The sequence below is a fragment of the Somniosus microcephalus genome, chromosome 19 (assembly GCF_052327205.1).
Source record: "Somniosus microcephalus isolate GS21.2 chromosome 19, FLI_Smic_1.0, whole genome shotgun sequence".
NCBI classification, from domain to species: Eukaryota; Metazoa; Chordata; class Chondrichthyes; order Squaliformes; family Somniosidae; genus Somniosus; species Somniosus microcephalus.
This window is the reverse complement of record NC_141005.1, coordinates 15,134,444-15,157,247: the sequence shown is the minus strand read 5'-3', so window position 1 is coordinate 15,157,247 and position 22,804 is coordinate 15,134,444. Positions and strand designations below refer to the sequence as shown.

At 45.7% G+C, this 22,804-nt stretch overlaps 1 protein-coding gene across 4 annotated transcripts in view; it reads left to right on the top strand.

The window, feature by feature from the left end:
* The window catches only part of ydjc (YdjC chitooligosaccharide deacetylase homolog), a 73,722-nt gene that overhangs the window by 21,389 nt on the left and 29,529 nt on the right, over window positions 1–22,804 (top strand). For 3 of the 4 annotated variants that reach the window (XM_086012010.1, XM_086012011.1, XM_086012009.1), the window contains exons 2-3: window positions 372–550; window positions 11,494–11,653. In XM_086012010.1, the coding sequence (XP_085868136.1) occupies window positions 387–550; window positions 11,494–11,653 (324 nt within the window). In that variant the 5' untranslated portion in view covers window positions 372–386. Of the gene's footprint in view, window positions 1–371; window positions 551–10,701; window positions 10,933–11,493; window positions 11,654–22,804 lie in introns of those variants that run through there. The other variant, XM_086012012.1, reaches the window with a different exon arrangement.

Here is a 22,804-nt window from a genome sequence, read left to right as displayed (position 1 = left end):
AGTCACTGTTGTAATGTAGGAAACGCAGCAGCCAATTTGCGCACAGCAAGCTCCCACAAACAGCAATGTGATAATGACCAGATAATCTGTTTTAATGATGTTGATTGAGGGATAAATATTGGCCCCAGGACACCGGGGAGAACTCCTCGTGCTCCTCTTCGTAAAAAGTGCCATGGGATCTTTTACTCCCACCAGAGAGAGCAGGCGGGACCTCTGTTTAACGTCTCATCCGAAAGACGGCACCTCCGACAGTGCAGCACTCCCTCAGTACGGCACTGGGAGTGTCCGCCTAGTACTGGCTCAAAGGGCAGTATGATGACGGCAATACTGCCTGAACTTTCACTTTGCTTTCTGCTTCTTTCTCTCTTTAGCCCTGACGCTTGAAAATGCCGCAGCCTAGAGTGAGGTTAATAGTGACTGGCGATGACTTTGGATACTGTCCAAGGAGAAATCAAGGCATTATGGAGTGCTTCAATGCGAGAGCAATTTCCAATGTTTCCTTGCTGGTAAATGGCATTGCAGCTAAAGAGGCTGCCACATTGGCAACAAGGTGGGTTCACTCTCTTTCACCAGTGCAGGAATCTATTTTTCTGACTTTTTTTTAATTAAAATTACTTTTCATGTATAATTTATGTAAATAAGCCTTGCAATTCAGTCAAGCAGAAGCAAATAACTCTTGTTTTTAAAAAAACCTGGTAGGATGAAAGTTGGTGAAAGCCATGATAAAGAAGAAAGGAAAAAGAACTGGACTTTCTAAAGTGCCTTTCACGTCCTTAGGATGCCCCACAGCGCTTAACAGCCAATGAAATATTTTTGAAGTGTAGTCACTGTTTTGTAGGTAAATGCAGCAGCTAATTTGCACACAGCAAGATCCCACAATCAGTAATGAGGAAAAACGCCCAGTTAATCTGCTTTATAGTGATGTTGGTTAAGGGATAAATATTGGGCAAGACATTGGGAGAACACCCCTGCTCTTCGAATAATACCATGAGATCTTTTACATCTACGAGAGAACAGACGGGGGACTCGGTGTAGCGCCTCATCTGAAAGACGGCAGCTCCGACATTGCAGCACTCCCTCGGCACTGCACTGAAGTGTCAGGCTAGATTATGTGCTCAAATCCCTGGAGTGGGACTTGAACCCACAACCTCCTGACTCAACAGCAAGAGTGCTACCAACTGAGCCAAGGCTGAGACTTCAAGCACAGTGGATCCAGTCTTAAAGCTAAATGCTACGCACTTTCTGTGGATGCAAAGCAATTCTGTCTGTGTATTGATACAACCCGTACTGTAACCTGGATGCAAAATCATCCAAACTGAATTTTGCCAAGTTGGATGAGACCGCCTGAAGGTGGAAGTCTTGCATTCATACCAGCGCCTATATTTCCTAAGGAGGCTGAAGGGATGTAACCTGTCACCCCTGATCCTCTCTAACTTTTACCGCTGCACTATAGAGAGCATCCTGACAAACTGTATCACAGTATGGTATGGCAGCTGTAGCTACTATGACCGGAAAGCCCTGCAGCGGGTAGTCAAAACTGCCCAACGCATTACCGGCTACCGACCATAGAGCACATATACCAGAAACGCTGTCTACGGAGGTCACGGTCCATCATCATAGACCCTACCCACCCCAGCCACAGTCTGTTCGCCCTCCTGCCATCTGGGAGACGCTACAGATGCATTCGCACCCGTGCGACCAGATTTAGGAACAGCTTCTTTCCCAGGGCTGTCATCCTACTGAACTCCACAAATAAACTCTAAAGCCTGCACATCTGCCAATGCACTTTATTATGGTTATGTTTATGTTAATGTATTACAAGCCAAATGTATGTTGAATGTTTAAATGTCTTAATCCAAATGTACACTCTCGGGAGCCGCAAGCCTACATTTCGTTGTACTGCACTTGTGCATTAACAATGACAATAAAAGTTGATTTGATTTGATTTTGATTTTATGGTGTGACGTTCAAAATGTTCTGGGATGATCCCATTGGAAGCTGCTTTGGATTGCCCAGAAACTTTTTAAATGTAACTTTAAAATTTCCTGTTTGAATCTTTCTAATATTAGCAGATAGCTATATGCCATTGCCTCTTTTTAATGCTAATCAGCATTCAGATGTTGGCAGCTGGGTTATGTGAGTATGTGCAGGCCTGCACAAGGCTCTGGTTAAAGGGCAATGTGAAACTGGCAATATAATTTGGGTTTGCCAGCTACCAGTCTCGAGCAGGTCTCAAAGTACCTGTAGAATAACCACACTTAAACAACTACTTAATCTCAGTTCAAACAATGAATGGTTGAATTAAACTTGAATCAGTGATCATCAACTTGGCTCGCTAGCCAGTCCTAAAGACTGGTTTTGCTGAACAGATAAATGAGATTCTACTTATTTTATAAATATCTTAAAACTTGCCATTTGGTAAATTTTTTGGGGGGGGAATGGGCCCGAATAAACAGGTAGTATTCTCCCCCACTACCCTCCTAAGAATATGTATCTGTATTTCAAATCTGGTTGGGAAGAGATGCATAATTTTAAGCATCCCATATTGGAAAGAGTCCAAATCAAGCTGTGGCTGCACGTGTGTATTTGCTCAGTGAATATATATTCACAGTTCAATGTGCACACTATGAATCACAGGTTTTTTTTCAATAAGTAATTTACACCCAAAACTGAGTACTCGTTTGTCACAGCCTTAAGCCTGTAATTATAGAACATCCACTCTCTGGATCAACATTAGCCCATAATTCTTGCCTTGTGCATTTTATAAAGCCAGCCAGCTAGGGATGGTTATAATTTGTAGTATAAATAGAACGCTTGATGAGAATTGGAAAGATACCATGGCACTACTTGAAGCCATTAAAAGCAGATTAACTGATCATCCATTTCATAGCTGTTTGCCAGATCCACTCCTGCATTTGCTCATAGCCACTGCGCTTCTAGGTAATTAATTGTATGTGAAGTGCTTTAAGCCATTTCTAAAAAGAGTGATGAAATGTTGTACGTCTTTTATTTAACATTTCGAAGCACCCATGGGATACAGAAGGAGATGAGGAGGTTGGTCCGACAAGATCAGCTTCTTTGAGGAAGTGACATCCAAAGTGGACTGTGACCTTATGACGTGGTTTACCTTGACTCACAAGAGGCTACTGACGAGGCTCCACGTGAGGGCTACGAGTTAAGCTCAAAGTTGTGGAGATTTAGGCTAAAGCTTGGGTATGGATAAGAAATTGGTTGGCTGGCAGGAAGCAATGAGTACTTACGAGAATAGTTAATGTAAGAGTGAGGGGAGGTTGAGTGGAGTGCCCCGGGTCTCGATGTCCGGACCACTCTCGGATTCAGAAACTCAAATGCAAAGTGATCAGATATGTGGATGATGCCAAACTAGGAGGGGCAGTGGAATCCGAAGTAGCTCAGAAATGACACAATACGCAAGAAGGCAGAACAATAATAGATGAAATTCAATACGGACAAGTGTAAAGCGCTGCGCATAGGAAGGAAGATGGGTGACCCATAATACGTGAATGGTGTTGAAATAGCTCCGGGTGAAGCTCCAAGAAACCCAGCAGTCTTCAGACTTGATGCTCGGCAAGTCCAACCAATGCAGAGCCGCAATCAACAAAGCCAACACCATTTTGGTCAGCAAGGCTGTTTGGCTGCTTTTAATTCTGTGCCTCGTTTTGTGCACCTTCAGTTATTAAGGCTTCAAATTAACATTCATCATCAGCAAAGTAAACATTGGAACTCAAAAGGTGACCTCACTCCCCTGCCCTGCCCCTATCTTGACGTCTTTCTGTATTTGCACCTGACTAAAGGTGGTGACCCTCGCGTTGCAATGTTTTTTAATCACTGGCGTGTACATGGGACTGGTTATATACTTTTGGGTTAGGCGCAGACTGTTTCTAATCTGATCATCTTTGCACTTAAATATGGACATGTGGCAGAACCACTGAATGACTCTGGCTAACTGTATATAACTCTCTTTAACGATGTTCTAACACCAGCCTAAGCCTGTACCATTGTGTTAGGCATTACTGTGTTTTGTATATAGAGTTTGCATTTACGGGGCGTGGCCCCTTTAAGAGCGCGAGAAAACGCGGGCAAACGCGAAGACGTCACGTTGCAAACCACGTGACTGCCCGGGCAGTCCTCGTGGCATCTCCGTTGAGCAAAGACCTGTTTCATTGTTCTCCTGTGTCGATCTCAGTTATTCGTAGGAATTCGTCAATTCCTACATTGGTGACCCCGTTTTTGTGAACGTTTTCACAAAAGAAGAGCACAGCATGGAGGCAAACGCCATTTCGCTAAAGCTACCGCAGTTCTGGGAGCAGCAAGCGCCCTCATGGTTTATTCAGGTCGAGGCCCAGTTCGCCCTGAGGAACATCGATGCGGATCAGACCAAGTATCTTTACGTGGTCTCCGCACTCGACAGCTCTACCGCCTCTCGGATCGTCGGCCTCCTCGAAAACCCCCCAACGGAGCGCAAGTATGAAACCCTCAAAGCGCGGTTACTGCAAGTTTTCGGGCTCACAAAATCGGAGCGCGCCCGTCAATTACTCGCTATGCCCGGGCTCGGGGACTCCAAGCCTTCAGAGTTGATAAGCCAAATGCTCACACTCCTGGGCTCCGAACGGGAATGTTTCCTATTCCGCGAAATTTTCCTCAGCCAACTGCCTGAACAGGTACAAACTGCCCTGGCCCGATCTGAAACTGAAGACTGCGCAAAACTCGCGGTGGAGGCTGACAAAATTTTCACTGTAACTTGGCAATACTGCGCCACCACGAGGCACCCATCCCCCGCAGACACCGCCCCAGCTTGTCAGCCTGCTGGGCTGTGTTTCTACCACGTGCAGTTCGGCGCGAAGGCGAAGCGTTGCCGGCCTCCCTGCAGTTTTCCCCCCCCAAAAAAACCAGCATCATCTGACACCGCGACCACCGAGGAACAGGTCTAACGGGCACCCTGTGGCCGCGATGGCGATCGGCAACGCGGGAAAATTGCTGTTCATCACTGATACCCTCTCCGGTCGTCGTTTTCTGTGCGACACCGGTGCACAGTGCAGCATTTTACCCGCGTCCGCCCTCGCTGTGCAGACAGGGAATCACGGCCCCGCCCTTGAAGCGGCCAATGGCAGCACAATTCGGACCTTCGGCAGACGGCGAGTGGAGTTGTGCCTCGGGGGGCAACGTTTTCACTGGGAGTTTGTTACGGCCAAAGTTTCCCAGCCCCTCCTCGGCGCGGATTTCCTGTGTGCCAACAGCCTCCTGGTCGACGTTCGGAACCGGCGGCTGATCAACGCAGCCACTTTTAATTCTCTTCCGTGTTATCGCAGTAACACTACGTCACGCACCGTCTCCTGTGCGTTCCCGACTCCTGATGAGTTCGCTCGCCTGCTCGGTGAATACCCCGACCTGACAAGACCCACGTTCTCCTCCACAGACATGAAACATGGTGTGGAACACCACATCACCACCAACGGCCCCCCGGTCTACGCGCGGGCCCGGCGCCTGGAACCTGGCAAACTGGCGGTCGCAAAGGCGGAGTTCGCCACCATGGAACGGTTAGGGATTATTCGCCGGTCGAATAGTCTCTGGTCTTCACCCCTCCATATCGTCCCGAAGCCTGGCGGCGGATGGCGGCCATGCGGCGACTATCGACGACTAAACGACGCCACCACTCCTGATCAGTACCCGATTCCCCATATCCAGGATTTCTCTGCCCATTTGGCAGGGAACACCGTTTTCTCAAAAGTCGACCTCGTCCGAGGCTACCACCAGGTCCTAGTTCATCCACAGGACATCCAGAAGACTGCAGTCATCACCCCATTCGGCCTCTTCGAGTTTTTACAGATGCCGTTTGGGTTAAAGAACGCCGCCCAGGCTTTCCAACGCCTGATGGACTCCATGCTGCGGGACCTCAAGTTCCTCTTCATCTACCTGGACGATATTCTAATCGCCAGTCCTACCAAGGAAGAACATACCTGTCGCCTACGCACCCTTTTTCGACGCCTCAGCCAACACAGCCTGATTATCAACCTGGCCAAGTGTCAGTTTGGCCTGCACCAAATTGATTTCCTGGGGCATCACATCACCTCGGAGGGAGCGGTTCCTTTACCTTCGAAGGTAGAGGCGGTGACATCCTTTCCATGCCCGCAGAACATAAAGGCCCTGCAGGAATTCCTAGGCATGGTAAATTTTTACCACCGCTTCGCGCCTAAGGCGGCACTACTCATGCGGCCCCTGTACGAGGCCCTCAAGGGCAAGACTGGCAAGAACCCAGTAGACTGGACGGATGACATGGCCCGAGCGTTCGCCGACACCAAAAGCGCGTTAGCCAACGTGACTATGCTGGCGCACCCGCTGCCAGGAGCCACCATCGCCCTCACCACCGACGCGTCGGACTACGCAGTCGGTGCTGTGCAACAACAGTGGGTGAATGGGACGTGGCAGCCGTTGGCATTCTTCAGCCGTCAACTACGGCAGAACGAGAGAGCATACAGCACGTTCGACCGGGAGTTGCTCGCTCTTTTTCTGGCCATCCGCCATTTTCGGTTCCTTTTTGGAAGGACGTCCTTTCACCGCATTTGTGGACCATAAGCCACTGACCTTTGCAATGTCCAAGACCGCCGAACCGTGGTCAGCCCGATGGCAGCGTCAACTGACCTACATATCCGAATTCACCACGGATATACGGCACGTGGCCAGTAAGGACAACCTGGTGGCAGACTGCCTCTCCCGCACGGTCGTCAATACGGTTCATTTGGGCATCGACTACACCCTCATGGCTGCGGACCAAGCCTCAGACCTGGAAGTCCAAGCTTACAGAATGGCCATCACCGGCCTCCGGTTGGCCGACGTCAAGTTCCATTCGGCAGGTACCACGCTGTTGTGTGACGTCTCCGTACAGGATCCTCGCCCTGTCGTGCCGGTCGTCTGGCGCCGCAAAGTGTTCGACGCCATACATGGGTTGTCACACCCTGGAATGAAGGCCTCTCCGAAACTGATGTCCGCGAAATTTGTATGGCATGGCATGCATAAAGATGTCCGCGACTGGGCCAACACCTGCGTGGTCTGCCAAAAGGCAAAGGTACAGCGCCACATCAAAGCTCCGTTGGCCGCCTTCACAGTTCTGGAGCGATGTTTTGACCATGTCAACGTGGACCTGGTAGGACCACTCCCACCCTCCCATGGTTTTTCACACATCCTGACCATGGTTGACTGCACCACCAGATGGCCAGAGGCGGTTCCCCTGTCATCCACTACTTCGGCGGACATGGCCAGGGCGTTCATTTCCTCCTGGGTCGCCTGTTTCAGAGTGCCCGCAGATATTTTGTCGGACAGGGGACCGCAGTTTTCCTCCGAACTCTGGAATGCAGTAGCCCAAGGACTCGGTGTCAAATTACACCGCACCACAGCCTACCACCCACAGGCGAATGGCCTCTGTGAACGCTTCCACCGCTCAATGAAAGTCGCCCTGAGGGCCAGCCTCCAGGACGCTGGATGGGCAGACAAGCTACCGTGGGTCCTGTTGGGCCTTCGCACGGCCCCCAAAGAAGACCTTCACTCCATCTGCAGAACTTGTGTATGGTCAGCTGCTGCGAGTCCCAGGGGACTTCCTACCAATATCGACGGAGCCATGGTCCGCGTCTGCCCAGCTTGCTAGTCACCAAGAGGCGGCCAGATGTTTCGCACCGGTGCCCACTTCGCACCACGGGCTGCAGAGGTCACACGTTCCCACGGATCTTCACAAGGCTGAATGTTTTTATTCACCATGACGCACATAGGGATCCGCTCAAGGCCCCATATACCGGTCCCTTCCGCGTGTTGGAAGCCGGGGACAAAACCTTCACGGTAGATGTCGGTGGTAAACCGGACCACATTTCGGTCAATCGCTTAAAGCCAGCACATTTGGACCTCGACCGCCCCGTCGAGACAGCACAACCGCCGAGACGGCAGACCAAGTGCCACTGCCCGCCAGCCGCCCTGCAGCCTCCACCTCGAGAGTACAGGAGTCGTTATGACAGGCTCGTCAGACCCCCTCACCGTTTGACTTTGTCGGTTAAAGCGAATTCTGGGGGGGCGCATGTGGCAGAACCACTGAATGACTCTGGCTAACTGTATATAATTCTCTTTAACGATGTTCTAACACCAGCCTAAGCCTGTACCATTTGTGTTAGGCATTACTGTGTTTTGTATATAGAGTTTGCATGTACGGGGCGTGGCCCCTTTAAGAGCGCGGGCAAACGCGATGACGTCACGTCGCAAACCACGTGACTGCCCAGGCAGTCCTCGTGGCACCTCCGTTGAGTAAAGACCTGTTTCATTGTTCTCCTGTGTCGATCTCAGTTATTCGTAGGAATTCGTCAATTCCTACAGACATCTAAATATAATCACAGGATAATTATGGATGAGGAAGGCTAGTCAGCTCATCTCGATTCATCCACCCAGAAAGATCCGAAAGCCAATACCATGTTGAACTAGCTACAGGTGAAGCTGCAAGAAACCCGGTAGTCTACAGACTTGAAGCTCAGCAAGTCCAACCAATGCCAAGTGAGTGCAGCTGCTGATCAAACTCCGCCCCACCTCAGCTCTTCCGCTGCTGAAACCCTCACCTGTGCCTTTGTTACCTCTAGACTTGGCTATTCCAACACGCTCCTGGCCGGCCTCCCAACCTTACACTCTCCATAAACTTGAGGCCATCCAAAGCTCTGCTGCCCCCGTGTCCTAACTCGCACCAAGTCCCGTTCACCCGTCACCCCTGTGCTCGCTGACCTACACTGGCTCCCGGTTAAGCAACGCCTCGATTTTTAAAATTCTCATCCTTGTTTTCAAATCCCTCCATGGCCTCGCCCCTCCCTATCTCTGTAATCTCCTCCAGCCCCACAGCCCTCTGAAATCTCTGCGCTCCTCTAATTCTGCCCTCTTGAGCATCCCTGATTTTAATCGCTCCACCATTGGCGGCTGTGCCTTCAGCGGCCAAGACCCTAAGCTCTGGAATTCCCTCCCTAAACCTCTCCAGCTTCTCTACCTCTCCTTCTTTAAGACACTCCTCTTTGACCAAGTTTTTGGTCAGCTGCCCTAATATCTCCTTATGTGGCTCGGTGTCAAATTTGTTTTATAACTCTCCTGTGAAGCACTTTGGGACGTTTTACTCCATTAAAGGCGCTATATAAATGCAAGTTGTTTGTTGTTGTCTGCATCCAGTTGGGTTGCCAAGGAATGAAGGAGACATTCCAGCACTAGAGGCAGGGCCGAGAAGAGCCACAAGGCTGATCCCTAGTTTTGGAGGAGCCGGTGTTGTGAGGAAATTCTGGAGAAGCTTGGGCTTTTCAGCCCAGACAGGAAGGTGACTGAGAGGCGATCTTGCAGATTGTTCAGTGAATGAAAAAAGCAAACCCAGAATATTCATTTAAATTGTGGGAGCAGGACAAGGGGATACACGTTCACAGCAGTAAAAGGTAAGTTTAGGACTGATGCCGGGAACAACTTCTTCATACAAAGAGTGAGCAGCAAGTGGACTGGACTAACCATATAGAGCAATGGGAATGAAAACCCTGGAACTGTTTAATAAACAACTGGGGAGGGACTTTCAGATTTTTGAGTGGATGATTTGAGATGAGCTGACTAGCTTTCCTCATCCATAATTATCCTCTGATTATATAGAGATGTCCATTTTTAACTGCAAAGATGATCAGATTAGAAACAGTCTGTGTCTAACCCTAAAGTATATAATCGGCCCCCTGTACACGTCTTTGATTAAATGACATTGCAATGTGAGGGTCACCACCTTTAGTCAAGTGAAAATCCTGAAAGAGGGCAAGATGGGGACAGGGCAGGGAGCGAGATCACCATCTGAGTTCGTGTTTACTTTGCTGCTGATGAATGTTAATTTGAAGCCTTAATAACTGAAGGTGCACAGAATTAAAAACAGCCTTGCACACCAAAATGGTGTTAAATAAAACGAGACTCCATATTATGACATTGACTGCTGTTACGGTGTAAACAAATTCATCTAGGTCGTGCAGAGTTTCTTAATTTACGTGGCAGAATAACATTTGAAATCGAAAAGCAATGAAAATTTTTTAAAGTAAAGTCAAAATAGCTGCTCTGAATATATCACTTACTGATCAATGAAAATAATGCACAGTGTAGAGATGATTTCTTTTTTTTTAATAATGGAAATGTTGAAATAAAATGCCTATAAAGTACAACCAGATTACCCTGATGGTGGAATTTATAGGACTGACTTCTAAAGTTTTTAATGTTCGTAAAACAACTGTGTGGATTGCATACCAATATAATGGGAAGATACCAAAACAAATAAGAACAACTCCCACATAATATTAGAAATCGGAATAAAGTGCCTCAAATTGATTAGTACAAGGAACTAAATTTAACTTGAATGAACTTGAGAGTTGGCGGAATTTTTTATTGCTTGGAGAGGTGGATATCATGAGGTTAGATAAATACAATCTGTGGTCTTTAAACCTTGGAAATTGGAATTTAAATTTGCAGTGTACAATATTAACTAATATGTTAATGTGTCTATATGAAATTCCCATTGATAAGTTAACAAATACGCCAACTTATTTGTTACTAACCATTTTGCTGCACCGTTATAATCCCCAGAAAATGTACTATTTATTGTTGTTTTCTGAAAACATAGAGAGTTGGGTTCATTTTGGTAAAATTGTTAACCATCGACAGATTAGAAATGCCATCAATGGATAACTTCAGAACAGGTAGAACTAGAAACCGTTATGCAGGACGCCACCAAGGCATAGAAGAGAAGAATGAGTAAATCTAGGAGAAGCGATTCGGTGACGCCAAACCTGGGTTTTGGACTGACTATAAGATGACGAGGCTTATAAGCAGCGAGAGAGCAAATAAAAAGCTCTGCCGGCACCCTGAAAACATTGAAGCAGATAAGAGTATAAGGTGGGTCTTCTGCAACAAGGACAGGAAATTTCAACCCCTCTTCCAGTGTCTCTCCCTCTGTTTTTCCACCTCTCTGACTGACTGCTCCTGGTGCACTTTGTGTTGGTCCAGTTGTGCTCCTTTCCTCCAAGGCTGTGTCTTAACTCCACACCCAATCAGCATGCACGCTGTAAATTAAACTCACGACTCTCTTCGTAGGTTGCCTGCTCGCACAGGATCAAATTCATTTACCTCCCAGGTGCATTTGGCATATAGGGGCTACACCATCTCTGTGTCTGTCCTCTCTCTCTCTCTCTCTCTCTCTCTTTTTGAAACACTTTTTATATCCCTGAAATTAAAAGAATGAGGATGAAAACAAATTTATGTTCCTTGCCATAGTGCCTGAGAGGAAACAGACTTCTGGGCGGACCAGCAGAAAAGGTGATCTATCCCCTTAATGTTATTGAGAATTCTGTCACTTGCCTTTTTTTCAAGACATGCTAAATGGGTTCAAAACAAATAAATGCCCAGAGATAAATAAATGGTATTAATGTCAGACGTTTCTCTCTCTCTCCCGAACAGAAACAAAGTTCCTCTTGGTCTTCACGCCAACCTTTCTGAGGGTTTACCGGTCTGCGAACAACTCCGAATGGGTTCTTCCCTTGTCAACAAGGATGGCTTCTTCCATGGAAAAATGGGAATTCGGGAAGTGCTGAAGAGCGGCCATATCAACCTGTCCGAGGTACACCTCGATAGTAGAAATCTGTTGACCTATGGTACAAAGTGCAACAATGTTAATTGCACATGTTTTAGATGCCTGCAGTAAATGTTATGACCACTGGCAGCATGAGCTTTTTGTAACTGGGTAACTCAATATATGAACTGAGTGCAGAATTCCACAGTAATTAACACACAATAATTTCTCTAAACCTGCAAGAGTGATGACACAACCAGAGACATGGAATACAATGACAAATACAGGCATAAGAATTGCCCATGAGAAACAGCTCCAATGTAAAAATGCAAATATTGTAAATATCATATCAGGAAGTGATTACTAAGCTTTATTTTTTTTTTCAATTTTTATTTGTCACATAACCAAATACAAGTGAAATCCAGTCAGTGAAATGCTTTTTTCTTAATGAGCCGAGCGCACCAAGCAGCAAAGGACACTTAGCTGCCTGGTACGCACGGAGCCCGCAAGGAGGGCAGCCATCTTCATCGGCGCCATCACAATAGGGTCCGCTCTCGCCTCGCTCCGCCTTTCCCGCACTCCTGCCCGACAATCTTCAGCCGCCGTGGTACCGACGTCCCAGGGCCTGCTTCTCCCTGGCTCTCCTTCCACCCGGTCTGACCTCCGAGCCTCCCGCGGTGTCCGACCTTCCAGAGCCTGCTTTTCCCGCCCTCGGTCCGCTGGCCGCCTCCCCTCCTACCGGTTCGACCTCCTAATCTAGAGTTTACTAGTATAAAACATGCAATTCTTGCAGTTTATGACTTTATTTTAATCCCTGGACTTGTGTTGTATTATATGCTCTGTTTTCTTTGGGTGAAATTATTTTTTTCATTCTCTCATCCATTTAATTTTTATTCTTGCCATAGATGTTCTTGTGTTCTGATTGGTGTTAGGGTTCCTAATAATCCAGCGTCCAATCATAAAGGAGCAACCACTAATATTTATTATGATGGAAAGCAACTTTACAAAAATCAGCTCAACCGTTCCTTACCACCTCTGTGTCTTACAGACTGACCTCTAGTCTGGTTCTATCCAGTCGTGCTGAATTGAAATGTTGATAAAACATCTGAAAATTCTCGTGTGCTAACTTATGCTCACTCCCTTCAAAGCAAATACTGTTTCTCCTAAAGAGAAGTTCTATTGCTGGGACTAGAGTCCTGGCGGATCATATAACTAGGGCTGTAGAGAGGGCTTTAAACTAACTAGTGGGGGGGGAGGTTCCTAGAGAACAAATAATAAAAATGACAACAGAGAAGGTCATAGACTTAGGTAGCAGTGGGGAAATTAAAAACCAGAGCGTGTCAGGAAGGGGCAGAAGGTATGGAGTAAAAGGTAAAGTAATAAAAAGGGCAAAAGCAGGAACTAAGTGTCACAAAACACATTTGAAAGTTCTCTATCTGAATGCACGTAGCATTCGTAACAAAATAGACGAGTTAATGGCACAAATAGCTACATATGGGTATGATCTTGTGGCCATTACAGAAACATGGCTGCAGGGTGACGGTGCCTGGGAATTAAACATACCAGGTTATTTAACAATCAGGAAGGACAGGCAGGAAGGAAGGGGAGGTGGGGTGGCTATGTTAATAAAGGAAGGAATCACTGTAATACAGAGAAATGATATTGGGTCAAAAGATCAGGATAATGAAACAGTTTGGGTGGAGATAAGGAATAATAAGGGGAAAAAAACACTAGTGGGCGTAGTCTATAGGCCTCCGAACAGTCGCAACTCGGTTGGACGGAGTATCAATCAGGAAATAGTTGAGGCTTGTAATAAGGGAACATCTATAATTATGGGGGATTTTAACTATCATATTAATTGGACAAATCAAATTGGGCAGGGCTGCCTTGAGGATGAGTTCATTGAGTGTATTAGGGATGGGTTTCTTGAGCAGTATGTAACTGAACCGACCAGAGGGCAAGCAACCTTAGATCTGGTCCTGTGTAACGAGACACGATTAATTAAAAATGTCCTAGTAAAGGATCCCCTTGGAATGAGTGACCATAACATGGTTGAATTCCATATTCAATTAGAGGGTGAGGAGGTTGTATCTCAAACAAGTGTGCTAAGCTTGAATAAAGGAGACTATGAAGGTATGAGAGCGGAATTGAGTAAAGTGGATTGGGAAAATAGATTAAAGGGTAAGACGATACATGATCAGTGGTGTACATTTAAGGAGTTATTTTACAACTTCCAAAAAAAGTTTATTCCACTGAGGGAAAAAAAGGGTGTAAAAGAAAAGACAGCCATCCGTGGCTAAGTAAAGAAATTAAGGATAGTATTCGACTAAAAACAAGGGCATATAAGGTAGCCAAATCTAGTGGGAGGATAGAGGATTGGGAAAACTTTAAAAGACAGCAAAAAATAACAAAAAGATTGATTAAGAAAGGGAAGATAGATTATGAAAGTAAATTAGCAAAAAATATAAAAACAGATAGTAAGAGTTTTTATAGTTATATAAAAAGAAAAAGGGTGGCTAAAGTAAATGTCGGTCCCTTAGAGGATGAGACCGGGAAATTAATGGTGGGAAATATGGAGATGGCAAAAACACTGAATGAATATTTTGTATCAGTTTTTACAGTAGAGGACACCAAGAATATCCCAACACTGGACAAGCAGGGGCTATGGGGGGGAGGAGATAAACACGATCAAAATCACTAAGGAAGTGGTACTCGGTAAAATAATGGGACTCAAGGCGGATAAATCGCCTGGACCTGATGGCTTACATCCTAGGGTCTTGAGGGAAGTGGCGGTAGGGATTGTGGATGCATTGGTAATAATCTTCCAAAACTCCCTGGACTCAGCAAAGGTCCCGGCAGACTGGAAAACTGCTAATGTAACACCCTTATTTAAAAAGGGCAGTAGACAGAAGGCTGGAAACTATAGACCGGTTAGCCTAACATCTGTGGTAGGTAAAATTTTGGAGTCCATTATTAAGGAGACAGTAACAGGACATTTGGATAATCATAATTTAATAAGACAAAGTCAGCATGGTTTTATGAAGGGGAAGTCATGTTTGACAAATTTGCTGGAGTTCTTTGAGGAAGCAACATATAGGGTGGATAAAGGGGAACCAGTGGACGTAGTGCATTTAGACTTCCAAAAGGCATTTGACAAGATGCCACACAAAAGATTATTGCTTAAGGTAAAAAAATCACGGGATTGGGGGTAATATTCTGGCATGGATAGAGGATTGGCTATCTAACAGAAGGCAGAGAGTTGGGATAAATGGTTCATTCTCAGACTGGCAATCAGTAACTAGTGGTGTTCCACAGGGGTCAGTGCTGGGTCCCCAACTCTTTACAATCTATATTAACGATTTGGAGGAGGGGACCGAGTGTAACATATCAAAGTTTGCAGATGATACTAAGATGGGAGGGAAAGTAGTGAGTGAGGAGGACATAAAAAACCTGCAAAGGGACATAGACAGGCTAAGTAAGTGGGCAGAGATTTGGCAGATGGAATACAATACTGGAAAGTGTGAGGTTATGCACTTTGGCAGGAAAAATCGTAGAGCAAGTTATTATCTTAATGGCAAGAAACTGGAAAGTACTGAAGTACAAAGGGATCTGGGGGTCCTGGTGCACGAAACTCAAAAGGTTAGTATGCAGGTGCAGCAAGTGATTAAGAAGGCCAATGGAATGTTGGCTTTCATTGCTAGGGGGATAGAATATAAAAATAGGGAGGTATTGCTTCAGTTGTACAAGGTATTGGTGAGACCGCACCTGGAATACTGCATACAGTTTTGGTGTCCATACTCAAGAAAAGACATACTTGCTCTCGAGTCAGTACAAAGAAGGTTCACTCGGTTAGTCCCGGGGATGAGGGGATGGACATATGAGGAGAGGTTGAGTAGATTGGGACTCTACTCATTGGAGTTCAGAAGAATGAGAGGCGATCTTATTGAAACATATAAGATTGTGAAGGGGTTGGATCGGGTGGATGCAGGGAGGATGTTCCAGATGATGGGTGAAACTAGAACTAGGCGGCATAGTCTTAGAATAAGGGGCTGCTCTTTCAAAACTGAGATGAGGAGGAACTACTTCACTCAGAGGGTGGTAGGTCCATGGAATATGCTGCCCCAAAAAGCTGTCGAAGCTACATCATTACATAAATTTAAAACAGAAATAGACAGTTTCCTAGAAGAAAAGGGAATTAAGGGTTACGGGGAGCGGGCAGGAATTTGGACATGAGTCTAGGTTCGGAATGGTCATGGCCCTGTGGGTAGCGGAGCGGGCCCAGGGGCCGTGTAGCCTGATCCTGCTCCTGTTTTGTGTGTCTAATTCTGTTAGATTCAGGAGATAGTCCTGTCATAGTGGATTGGCGGTTAGGATCAGATCAGCCATGATCTTATTGAATGGCGGAGCAGGCTCGAGGGGCCAATTGGCCTACTCCTGCTCCTATTTCTTATGTTCTTATTATGACATGCGCAAAGTAGCCTGTAGGCAAGTGACTGTCCCACTGCACAGTCATGCCTTCCTTCCCTCAAGTGATCCATCAGCTGAGGTTTGGGACTCTTCTGTGGGGGACTGCATATGTAAATCAACCTCTGTCATCCATAGCACAGCTGCACCAGGAGGACGTGTTTGGATTTTGTAATTAAATTACTAAACATTGTAAAATTGTTCCCACAACACCAGAGGATTTTTTTCCCCCAAAGCACCATCTGTACTTGCTGCTCCCCAGAGCTCTATCCTTGGCCCTGGTTTTTTTTTGCCCTATATGTAAGTGATATCCAATTTTTGTGCCAGGAATAAAATCTTCTGTAGACCCAGTTGAAATCTCGCTGTGCGTGTCCTGTTTGTATCTGTTCTGGCTGATGCCCCTCTGGTGAAATATTCTTGTTTTTTCAGCATCTTATCTTGTAAGCATCTGAGACTTCAGTGTGACAATATTATTCCTCTACTTAGCTCAACTTCCAGGTAATGGTCTGGATCATTTGATGGTTGTAGATCTTTTAAAATTTTAAATTCCTATCTGTGTGTTTAAATCGCCTCATGGCCTTGCTTGTCCCTGCCTCTGTAATCCTCCTCCTGCCCCACAGCACCACCCCCGCCCCTGTAATATTTGTTCCACTGACTCTGGCTTTTATTCCGTCTGCCTCTGGGGAGCGCTTTGGGATGTTTTCTACATTAGACGCGCTGCATAAATGCAAGTTGTTGTTGTTGTTGTATAAAGTACTTCCTCATTCCTTAGATGATTGCACGCTCGTTGCTTTGAATAGTTTAAGAAGCCTTCAAACTTTTAAATGGAATTGGCCAATGTTTAAATTGATGATTGGAATAATCCTTAGTTCATTTGCATTGGATCATTTTGATTTATAGTGAATGGACGCTGACCAACCAACAGTTCTATACATTCTGACACTGACGTAAGAAAATGACTAGGCACTTGGTCAGTGTATTAAACAAGGCTTTAATCGACTGTTTCACAACATGGAAGTCTAGTTGTCCTTCACTAGTTCCTGTTTACAAAATGTCCTGAGTAAGCTGGGCCCATGCCCGAGTATTATACTCTCCCTGGACAGTGCCACCAGCAGGCCGCCCAATATATTTCATAAATCGTGCCATTCATGTAGAAATGACTTATGTCGGACACAAGTTGAACTGATTTATGATGACCGGATTGGGGGGACAATGCTTCCCCAATCTTGTTAACCAACTCGCTCTTATTCATGCTCGCAAAACCAGCTCCAGCTTTCGCTACCATATTCTTCAGTGTGTGTACAAGAAACAAACTTCCCGATGGCTCTGTTGGTGAAGGCACCCAATAGCTGAGGCATACAGACCAGCAAGTTACGGCTTTGACTGTCATCCTCTGCTTAGCCTACCAGAATTTACCGTCTCTGCTCTCGCATGAAGCATGTGCATTTGGGCAAAGTGCCAGAGGGTGATCAATGCCCATGGAAACTAGGCCAGGCACAAGGCTTAGATGACCCGCATGAATTTACATACGAATTAGGAGCAGGAGTCGGCCACTCGGCCCCTCGAGCCTGCTCCGCCATTCAATAAGATGGCTGATCTGATTACACCACAGTCCCACCTACCCCCGATAACCTTTCACCCCCTTGCTTATCAAGAATCTATCTACCTCTGCCTTAAAAAGATTAAATTGCAGCCGCCACTTCTGTAAGTTGGCAATTTTCTACCCTCTCCATGTTTCATGGGTGCCGGAAGCCCACTGGTACCTTGACCAGATTGCCATCCCTCACACCTTAAGCCTAGACTGGGAGTGTTGGCATGCTATTCACTGCTGGAGCATCACTGTTGTATCTAATCTTGTCCTCTCTTAACATTCATTCTCGCACTTTCCGGCAGGAGTCACCGGATATCAATCAGGAGCAGGAAGGCTGGCTAATGCTTCCCTCCCTAGTCCAGGAGTGCTGGTAGATCAGTTGCAGCATCCAACTTTTGTCCTGACTGAGGTCAGCTAGCTCAGCATAGACCAGGAATTAAACCTGCTCTGTAGAGCGTTGTGCCCCACCCGCCCAGGTTGAGCCAGTTTACTAGCTTAGCCTCAAAGGAAGTTCAGCAACAATGACTTTCACTTTCTGCATCATCTGTCGGCACGACTGTTTATACAAGCACTGGGGTGATGGTATCGCACAGCTCCTGTTTGTGTTTGGGCTCTTCAGCCACTTCACATCTAAACAAGCAATGGTCACCACATTACAGGAAAGATGTGATTGCACTAGAGAGGGTACAGAGGAGATTTACCAGGATGTTGCCAGGACTGGAGAATTTTAGCTATGAGGAAAGATTGGATAGGCTGGGGTTGTTTTCTTTGGAACGGAGGAGGCTGAGGGGAGACTTAATTGAGGTGTATAAAATTATGAGGGGCCTAGATAGAGTGGATAGGAAGGACCTATTTCCCTTAGCAGAAGGGTCAATAACCAGAGGGCACAGATTTAAAGTAATTGGTAGAAGGATTAGAGGGGAGTTGAGGTGAACTTTTTTCACCCAGAGGGTGGTGGGGGTCTGGAACTCTGCCTGAAAGGGTGGTAGAGGCAGAAACCCTGCATTGCATTTAAAAAGTACTTGGATATACGCTTGAAGTGCCGTAACCTACAGGGCTACGGACCCAGAGCGGGAAAGTGGGATTAGACGGTTTAGCTCTTTTTTGCCGGTGCAGACACGGTGGACCAAATGGCCTCCTTCTGTGCTGTAAATTTCTATGATACTATGAATTCTGCCGCAATGTGATGGATGTGCCATTAATAGCCTGGAGCATTACATAGGGATGGTTGGACCAGCATTCTGCTCCTCATTTAGCACCAATGATTCTTGCATCCTTTAGATCACACTGCACACTGCTGCACAATGATATCATTGGTTAGATGCTGGTTATCTGATTTGAAGATACATCCAGAATGTTTGATATTCCACTGGCTGATGGAAGTCTGTTTGTTGCTGACACGCTCAGCGCATTTTGCCAAGAGAAGGACACCATTACTATTAGTCTTCCCAACATCATTGGTTTAATGGGTATGGTAGTCTGTTTTTATTCATTCCTGAAATTTGGGCGTTGCTGGCAAGGCCAGCATTTATTGCCCATCCCTAATTGCCCTTGAGAGGGTGGTGGTGAGCCTCCTTCTTGAACCGCTGCAGTCCGTGTGGTGAAGGTACTTCCACAGTGCTGTTAGGGAGGGAGTTCCAGGATTTTGACCCAGCGACGATGAAGGAACAATGAGATATTTCCAAGTCAGGATGGTGTGTAACTTGGAGGGGAACTTGCAGGTGATGCTGTTCCCATGCGCCTGCTGCCCTTGTCCTTCCACGTGGTAGAGGTCGGAAGTTTGGGAGGTGCTACTGAAGAAGCCTTGGCGAGTTGCTGCAGTGCATCTTGTAGATGGTACACACTGCAGCCACGGTACGCCGGTGGTGGAGGGAATGAATGTTTAAGGTGGTGGATGAGGTACCAATCAAGCGGGCTGCTTTGTCCTGAATGGTGTTGAGCTTCTTGAGTGTTGTTGGAGCTGCACTCATCCAGGCAAGTGGAGAGTATTCCATCGCACTCCTTACTTGTGCTGTGTAGATGGTGGAAAGGCTTTGGGGAGTCAGGAGGTGAGACACTCACCGCAGAATACCCAGCCTCTGACCTGCTCTTGTAGCCACAGTATTTACGTGGGTGGTCCAGTTAAGTTTCTGGTCAGTGGTGACCCCCAGGATGTTGATGGTGGGGATTCAGCGATGGTAATGCTGCTGAAAGTCAAGGGGCGGTGGTTAGACTCTCGCTTGTTGGAGATAGTCATTGCCTGGCACTTGTGTGGTGCGAATGTTACTTGCCGCTTATCAGCCCAAGCCTGAACGTCGTCCAGGTCTTGCTGCATTCGGGCATGGACTGCTTCATTGTCTGAGGAGTTGCAAATGGAACTGAACGCTGTACGAACATCCCCACTTCTTACCTTCTGATGGAGGAAGGTCATTGATAAAGTAGCTGAAGATGGTTGGGCCCAGAACACTGCCCTGAGGAACTCCTGCAGCAATGTTCTGGGGCGGAGATGATTGACAGGGAAAGGTTTGTTCCTTTTATGTTGGCATCCCAGAATGGTGGTGATTCAACAGTAACCAGACTGAAATTGGGTTGTCACCGTAAGAAAGAGTATTGTTAAGTTATTAGAGGAGATATAACTACTGTACTTTCATAAAAATATTATGATACTGGCAACAATCTTACTCACCTTTTTTATATAAACTTTTATAGTGTGAAGGGTAATTTCGTTACTCGATAGAAGTATTGTTTTTTTATTTGATAAGCTAGTACCAGCTGCTGGAGACTATTTATTGCCAGTGTTTCCTCTCCTTACACACTCTGGTTCTGTTAGGTCCCCATCTCCATTCTAACCGGTCTGGCAACTAACATGTAATATTTTTACCCAAATAATATTGTTCTCGCTACGTAGAGCTTGTATACGGTAAATTTTATATAATTCCATTAATTTAATGGAGAGAATGTCTTTGGGAGGAGGCGGGGTGGGCGCAAGTTAGCGATGTGTCCTGTCCCCCCCTCATTGGCTAAGGTTCCACATTCATTTGTAAAATTGGCCTTTTTATAAAAAAAAAAAAAAAAAAATGTGTGGCACACATGGCAGAGGAATCTCCAAAGGGGGGGGGGGGGCGGGAGGGTTCAGTGAAAAAGAAACCCTGCATTAAACCATTCCCACCCTCTTGTCCCTCCATTTGTACTTGAGCTGTACATACACTGTACTGCCAGTCCAATACTAAAGCAGTTCTGTTTCTGCCATCTAGTGGACGAGGTACAGAAACTAAGACCAGAAGAAAGAGTCTGTTCATGTGGACTTCCAATTAATTTGAGGTTTTAGAGCAGTGAGTTATCCTGGAAATCTCGCATTTTTCAGGAAAATGAATCACATTTGTTACAAAGGGTATATCCTCTCAGACCAGGTACTGTCAAAGTAGCCCCAAAAAATGAAGCACACTGCAGAAAGTTACCCTCATGCTCTGAAACAATAAATGTGCTTCATCTGTCTTTCAGTAATTTATGTGCTCCATTTTCCCACATGGTCAGGTGGAATACCATCCCCACACATTCCAGATATAGCACTGAGCAATGATCGTATTTCTATGTAATACACCAGTGTTAAGACACTGAATGCAGTTGGTCCTTTGTCAGATTATTCCATGGAGCTAATTTTTTTTTTAAACCTGAATAATATAGAACTCCAGATATCATTCAACTTCAAAGTATATAGTTCTTCACATTTAAGAGCAGTTGCATTATGATGTCTAGAGAGATAGAGATAGAGATAGATTCTTTAAATTGAAAATGTCAAGGGAGAGGGAGAAATTGAAGTGAATATTGCAGATTTGCAGTTAACTGCTATCAAAGAAATTGGAAAAATAAATACTGCAATTTTATTTATTGCTTTTCTAAGTAGATATGCACATTTAGAATTTTATGCACTCCATAGCTGATTAGTGGCAAAATTAACAGAGCACAAGAATAATTGAATCCCAGCTTTTGAGAGCTGATGTGAGAATTCATGTAGTTGGAGCTGTTTCCAAATACCTGAGATTAATTCGAAGTCAGTAAATTTCAGGCTTCAGGTCTGAAGAATCCAGGTTGTAATACCTGCCTGCTCACATTTTTTAAAGATTGTTTTGCACCTGTAAAGGGTTTTGATCGAGTAAATAAGGAAATACTGTTTCCACTGGCAGGAGGGTCGGTAACCAGAAGACACAGATTTAAGGTAATTGGTGAAAGAACCAGACTGGAGATGAGGAGAGTTTTTTTTACAGCGAGTTATGATGATCTGAAATGTGCTGCTTGAAAGGGTGATGGAAGCAGATTCAGCAGTAACTTTCAAAAGAGAATTGGATATATACTTGAAAAGGAAACATTTGCAGGGCTATGGGGAAAGAGCAGGGGAGTGGGACTAATTGGAGAGCTCTTTCAAAGAGCCGGCACAGACACGATGGGCCGAATGGGCTCCTTTTGTGCTGTATGATTCTATTATAATGTGTGAAGACTGGAGTATAAATGATACATGCTCGACGCGAGACTTGCTTACGGTAAGTGGATGCTGACGTAAGAAAACTACTAGGCACTTGGTCTAAGCGTTAAACAAAGCTTTAATCAACTGTTTGACAACATGGAGGTCTAGTTGTGTCCTTCACTAGTTCCTGTTAAGAATGTCCTGCGCAAGCTGGGCCCGTGCCCGAGTATTTATACTCTCCCTGGACAGCGCCACCCGTAGGCCGCTCAGTATCATTTCATAAGTCTTTCTTTCATGAATGACTGATTCATGTCAGATGTTATCCTGTTTTATAAGGACAGGAGCAGTATAGCAAAGAATGACCATGTATTATTCTACTGGTAAGGTGAAACAGCGTCCCTCTAAACACACTAATTGCTCCGATGTAAGCTGCAGTCATTGTGCTTCTGGTATTTCTGATGCGGGAGAGTTTGTCTGTACATATCAAATAACTGCCTTTGTTTCTTTATACATCTTAAAATTGCATAGTGCCTTAAATTTAATGAGGACAGTAGTTTATATACCATGTAATATTCTGCAAAAAGAGTGAAGCCATATCCCTTAAGGCTACAAAGTCTAGTTGCTATTTAATGAAGGCAGGATAAGGTTCATTGTTGCTGGCTGAGGGACATTGCAGAGTGGAAGTTTCTCGTAAAACTCCTTG